The sequence below is a fragment of the Lactuca sativa genome, chromosome 1, assembly GCF_002870075.4.
Source record: "Lactuca sativa cultivar Salinas chromosome 1, Lsat_Salinas_v11, whole genome shotgun sequence".
Taxonomy (NCBI): Eukaryota; Viridiplantae; Streptophyta; class Magnoliopsida; order Asterales; family Asteraceae; genus Lactuca; species Lactuca sativa.
The window spans coordinates 19,222,212-19,228,514 of NC_056623.2; the positions used below are offsets into that span (position 1 = coordinate 19,222,212).

A 6,303-nucleotide genomic window follows, 5' to 3' on the forward strand; every position below is an offset into this window, starting at 1 on the left:
ATATCATACATATCTTTTTTCGTATAACTAATACTTATTTGAGAAAATTACAAATATAACCAAAATTGTTAATTACTTTGTAAAAATAACCAAAAAAATCCAAATTACAAAAATAGCCATCAAAATCGCAGATGGATTAAGCCTATCTGCGATTTCACCAAGCTATCTGCGAACGTACAAGTCGTACATCCGTGCCTTAGCGACTTGTACGATCGCAGATAATTTTTTTATTTTTATTTTTTATTTTTTTATGGTATAAATAGAGGGTACAAGTGACTAAAATCGCAGATGAACTAAGTTCATCTGCGATTTCCTCTCAGTTCATCTGCGATTTCGTTTTTTTTAATTATTTTTTACTACGAAATTGATAGGATTTGACTATGAAACAACCATATTATATATAAATTTTTGCAAAAAATTATCACTTTTGTTGTAATTTCTTTGAAAAATTTGTTAATTTTTTCTTTTTATAAAATGAATTAATATTTGTTTTGTCAAATCGTCCATAGTGCTTCCAGAGAGAGAGAGAGTTCTTCAACGAAAATGTGAAAAATGAAACAAACAAAAAAATTTACGTTTTTATACCTGCGAAAAAGGTGAAATAACAGATGGACTAGTCCATCTGCGAACGTACAAGTCGCTAAAATAATTATCGGTTTTAATTATATTTGTAATTTTCTCAACTTATTTTTGTTTCAATAATAAATACCTATTCTTGTTCCAATAATAAATAACTACATAGTAGAAACTTGGGCTCGACCCCACAAGACAAAGTAAATACTATATGGGCCTAATCTACATACACAAAGTAATAAAAAGAGGTCATTTAACTTTTAAACCACTTCAATTATGCCAAGTCAAGTCAAATGATATGAACTATGAAGTGACAAAATATACGTTACTATAATAGCTTGATTACCGAAACGTATAAAACACAATTTATAGTAATTAAAACATATTCGAAGGAACAAATAAATTGTGTTTTTCACAATAAGAGAGGGATGAAAAGATTCACAAGGGATAATTTAGACCGTATTATATCCTAGATCTACAAATGTTATTTTTAAAAGAATTACAATCCAACTTGTTGTCCGTTTGTCTTTTGTTATATGTATTGACGTTTTATCCATGTTCATGGATTAATCAAATATAGACAAAAGCCGTTGTGCAAATCTAATAAATATAGGACTTTAGTTGGGTTTGTGACCGTATTTGATATGTTTTTGATTGTGACTAACCTCAATAAGACAAAAACTGCAAATATTTGTCCGACTCAAAATATGGAACTTGATAGTTGAGTCCACTCAAATATTTTTCTTTACTATTTTTGGATAAAGAAAGAAATTGTAAAGACATCAAGAGATGTTATAACTTATAAATATACACGAGGAGCATACACTCAATATTTAATTGAAAAAAAAAGCTACCAAACATCAACATTTCAGTTTACCTATATAATCCAAGAGACCTTATTCGACATAAATCATCAATTTCTAGAATACCAAAGTTTCCAATCTCTCTAAGCAATTCCCTATATTCTTCTTGTTCGGGCTCGACTTCTATATTTCTTTCACAGCCTAAAAGATTCGGGTTTTTTACGAGCAAAACCTGGCTGAAGAAATTTAAACCACAAAACAATTATGCAAACTACATTAGTCACATAAAAATAAATAAAGATTGTAGTCATATATATACAAGGGGTTGTTTCTTCCATTAAGTCATATTATAGTTGAATGGGTTCATGTCCTTCTCTATAAAATGTTGCTTGCCTGTGTAAGGTCTATAACTCTATATGCGTTTTGGATAAAAGTAAATGACCATTTTCCCCTTATATATAAAAAATACAAATTTAAAAATAATCAACTTTAACAATATTATCGTACCTGAAGAAGCATGGAGGGAGCAGGAGGAGCAGCAACAGGCTCTTTAACAATATGACTCCGAGTTTTCCTCCCATTTAACGTAACAACCGATGGACTATTAGCCGTTGTTATATCCCAAAAGCTTCGTTTTTTATCTCTTGTCGCCGGAGAACAAAACCGACTACTAGGGCTCTTCAGTTCCCCCACCGCCGCCGCCGCCGCCGCCTCTTTAGGCGCGACTCTGTTTCTAACCTTCTGTGAAATTTCACGAATCAAATCGTCTTTTTGCTTTATCTGCAACCCGTAATCTTTCTTCATCTTCTCCATAGCCGCCTCTAACATTTTGATAGTTTGTTTAAGTTCTTGAACGTTTTCTTGGGGCGCTGCTACTTTTTTCTTTGATTCTGGTGTGAAACAGTTGGTGGTTAAGAACGATGGTCTTGTTGTTCTTCGTTGTTTTTGTCTACAAGAAGTCGGAGGCGTTGTTAAGATCGATGATATTGTGGAAGGCGTAGGAGATGCGGCTGCTAACGATTGTGCTTGAACCATTAAGAGCTTTTGTTGCTGTTTTGCTAATTGTGCCCTTAAATCGCGATTATCCTTTTGTAATTCCAGGAGAAGTTTTGCCTGATCTGTTTCTGAATTAGGTATTTGGGTCGTTTCTTCATTTGCTTCGTATGCCTGGAAATCAAGACCATAACAAACAACTCATTAAGGTATGTTTCGTTGGATGTAATGGAATGGAATGGACAATTCCATTCCAGGAATTTGGGAACAAACCTTAGTACGAATCTCCTTAGCTCTATCTGCCCAATGGAGTGTATTCTGAGTTTCACCAAACGAAAGATTACTAGGGCTAATATTTGCAATCATGACAGTATTACAAGCACCACCAAGAGAGTCTTTAAGCAATTGAGTGAGCTTTGAGTTCCTATAAGGAACATGCTTCTTTCCTTCAACAAGAGCATTAATGCAACTACTAAGAGCAAGTAATGATCTGTTTATATTCGCACCCTCAAGTGATCTTAGTGTTCTTTGATCCGTTGCTAGAGCCCTCTCTGACCCTGCTAAGTCAATCAGTGACAACTTTCCCACTCTGTTTACAACATTATTGGATTCATCTTTCACTCGATATTCAACCATTACCTGATCCAATACAAAATCTATCAGTTTCTACTAAATGCAACAAACAAGAAAATCAAAGTTGACCTCAAAATTCAAAGTCAACCACTACGAAATGTACCTGAAGAATTGCATGGGAACGTGAAGATGTTTCATTGGCTCGAGTTGGTTCTGTAGTCCGATTGCGGTTTCCTTGTTGAAGCAACACCATGACCTATAAACACAATTTAAAAAAAAAAAATCAAAATTCGTAATTATTGAAAGAATTTTTTGTAGACAATAGAAAAAGCACCTCATCAGTAGAATAAGCTCGATACTGAGTGAGTCCTGCTGCCATGATCCCCTGAAACAAACTTCAAATTTTCAACCAAATTGTGACTAATAAAATGAAGAACGAAATAAAAATAGCATAATCTTTTGTATCTTGATGAAAGAAGGATGATATTTCTTGTATATAACTCAAAAGGAAATGCTGACCTGTTTATCTTCTCTAAGGACCAAAGGGCGTCCAGGAGAAAGCAAATCTCTTACAGTTTCATTATAAACCTCCAAATATGACAAATGAACAACATGGTTTCCATCACAGCTCCTTTGTCTAACTTTATAAAAAAGATCTTTTATGGCCAAAACCATTACACCTGGATTTTCAGCTGTGCCTAACATTGTGAATGTTTTACCAGCACCCGTTGCACCATAGCAGAAAACTGAACCGTTTCTTCCTTGCAAAACTGCTTCAACAAGTTCTGATGTTCTGTAAAATTCGGGAAAAAAAATCAAATTTAGACCCCATTTCAATCATAAAAGAAGGATTTTGTAATGTTGGATAAGTTTTGAGATGGTATGATCAGGTTCTAAAGTATAAAATTGATATGATTTATGATAAAGAAAGGGAATTTAAATACTTACGAAGTGGAATAAACTTCATGTTGGGAAGATGAATCTGGGAATGAGGCATCAAAGGTGAAATGGCGACCACGAAGTCTTTTAAGCCTTAGATAATCATTCTCATTTGCAAATTCTGTCAAGTAAACTTCTTTTTGATTCACAATGCGTACACAAGATCTTGATCCAGCTTCCTTTTCTTTCTTGCTCAACGGTCTTACTCTTACGAAAACAAGAATCCTGCTACCTATGTTCGCTAGTTTTACAGTGACACCTTCTGATTCTGTTGCAGCAGCCCCTTCTCCTCCACCACCATTACCAACAGCACCGGTGGTGGCACAGCTACCGGAGACTTTGCCTTTTGGGTCTTGAGCCACATGAGAAGTCCCCATGGATAACTTTCTTGCCACTGTTGTAGACATCGCCCCTCTTCTTGGGGGGCAGGTAAATCCAACAATCTTCTCACCATTACCACCGCCACCACCACCACCACCGCCACCAACTGCCACAGCTATGTTCTCCTTGGCATCCTCGTCCATGGAAGATGGTGGCTGTGGTAAGACGTAAGTCTTGGTGAACGTAGAAGAAATAGGCATAGAATTCTCCCTCATCACATGAGTCTCTACTGTTCGTGATTTCTTCTGATTTTCTGATTCTTTTCTGCAAGATCCAGCTCCGGCTAGAAGATCCACACTTGGATGTGTTGAAAATAAATTTGCGTCTGGTTTAGGAGAAGGGTTTCTGAAAGCAATTGATGATTGTTTCTGTTGTTCGTACAACTGGGTCAAAGCTTTCATCTTTTCTTTCAAACCGTGATGTGGATTCCTCAATTGATGATGATTCTGCAAATGGGTGTTCTCTTCCTCATTCCGATCTTGAATCACATTCATGTGAGACCTAGTCGACACCGGCATTTTTTCCTAAAATCAACTGAAATTACTTACTTCCAAGGCATACCCTTGTAGATTTCGACAACACCCATGCAATGAAAGCTCAAGAATCGAAGAAATCGCAGAAATGATCGAATCTTTGTCACTGATAATGCCCCAAAAAACCTAATACCTGGATCGGTGAAAATGAATGCCCTAGTTCTCGAACACAAGAAAGGGAAAAGATCTAAGTGGTGGGAAGGGAGTACTCCAAAATCTGCAATGTTTTGATTCGAAGCTGAAGACCAATTTGACTTGTGATCGTTTGGAGAGTTTACGGCGAAAGCGAAGTAGGAGTGTGGGAAAGGAGAAGGGTTTGTGATTTGAACTTTTTGAGAGGTGGGTGTAACGGTCAAATAGTTTAGACATATTAAACGGCCTGTTATTAAATGGGTTGGACCATTTTGAACTTTACCTTAAAAAATCATATTCCAATTTTCAATTCGGATCCTATGTCATTAATCAGGTTTTTAATTATTTTTTATTCTTTCGTCATTATGAAAGGAATCAGGATGATTATATATTTTTTTGTTTTCTAACTTTTATAAGCAACTCATTCAATGAATTCAAAATCAAGACATCTTAATCTATCTTTAAGATTTAAGATACATCCTTATTTCGATTTAAATGACTATTTTTTAACTTTTCTTATCATGTAGAACTTTTACAAATTTTTTTTGTCATTGGCATCATCATTTTATGCATAGTGCAGGTCGTATTTGTATATTGTATTTAGCAGAAGAAAAATAGGACACTTTAAAGTTATTACATTTTTGGGATTCAATGAACTAAAATTTGTCTTTATTGTATGGGCAAATCCAATATACTTTAGATCATATGGCTATAGAAAAAAAAAAAAAAAAAAAAAAGATAAATTACACCAATAGTCTCTTGTGTACATGTCAGAAAATATGTTTAATCTTTATTTTTAAAAATTAACTCGGATCATCTATTGTTTGCTTAAAACTTACACATTTCGTCCCTTAAATGTGTTGTTGTTGCGAATGTAGTCCACGCCCATTTGAAATGACTAAAATGCCATTCGATATTTATTTTTTAATTGATCTAAAATTGTTTATTATTATTTATAACTTAACAAAACAACTCTCTCTAATCTTTATCTCTCTCAGTTATGCTGCAAAAATACCACAAGTCCACAAACACCTTTGATCTCTCTTTCTTTCTCTCTCTCTCTCTCTCTCTCTCTCTCTATATATATATATATATATATATATATATATATATATATATATATATATATATATATATATATATCACATTCTTCTTCAACACATACTCTTAGTTTCCCCAGCCTATCTACTTCCTTCACTTCCAAACCCTCACACTATTGTTACTGATCAAAGATAAAGAGTAACAGAAAACACACACATGTGTCTGATGCATTATCGAGTTTAATGCCAAGTGAGATGGAGATGTAGCACGATACAGAGAGAGAAATAGGTTGAAGAGACAAAGTCGATGAAAATGGCAGTTCCCTCCTTCTTCGT

The 6,303-nt window shown here is 34.6% G+C and overlaps 1 protein-coding gene across 1 annotated transcript; it reads right to left on the reverse strand.

The window, feature by feature from the left end:
- Positions 1 to 1,344: 1,344 nt before the first annotated feature.
- On the reverse strand, positions 1,345 to 5,176 carry LOC111915723 (kinesin-like protein KIN-8A). Its single transcript, XM_023911362.3, has 7 exons — positions 3,891 to 5,176; positions 3,462 to 3,735; positions 3,277 to 3,327; positions 3,106 to 3,198; positions 2,643 to 3,008; positions 1,884 to 2,543; positions 1,345 to 1,612 (listed from the first exon to the last, which is right to left on the reverse strand). Exons 1-7 carry the CDS (start codon positions 4,778 to 4,780, stop codon positions 1,571 to 1,573), a joined length of 2,376 nt encoding a protein of 791 aa, XP_023767130.1. The 5' UTR covers positions 4,781 to 5,176; the 3' UTR covers positions 1,345 to 1,570.
- Between the last annotated feature and the right edge of the window lie 1,127 nt (positions 5,177 to 6,303).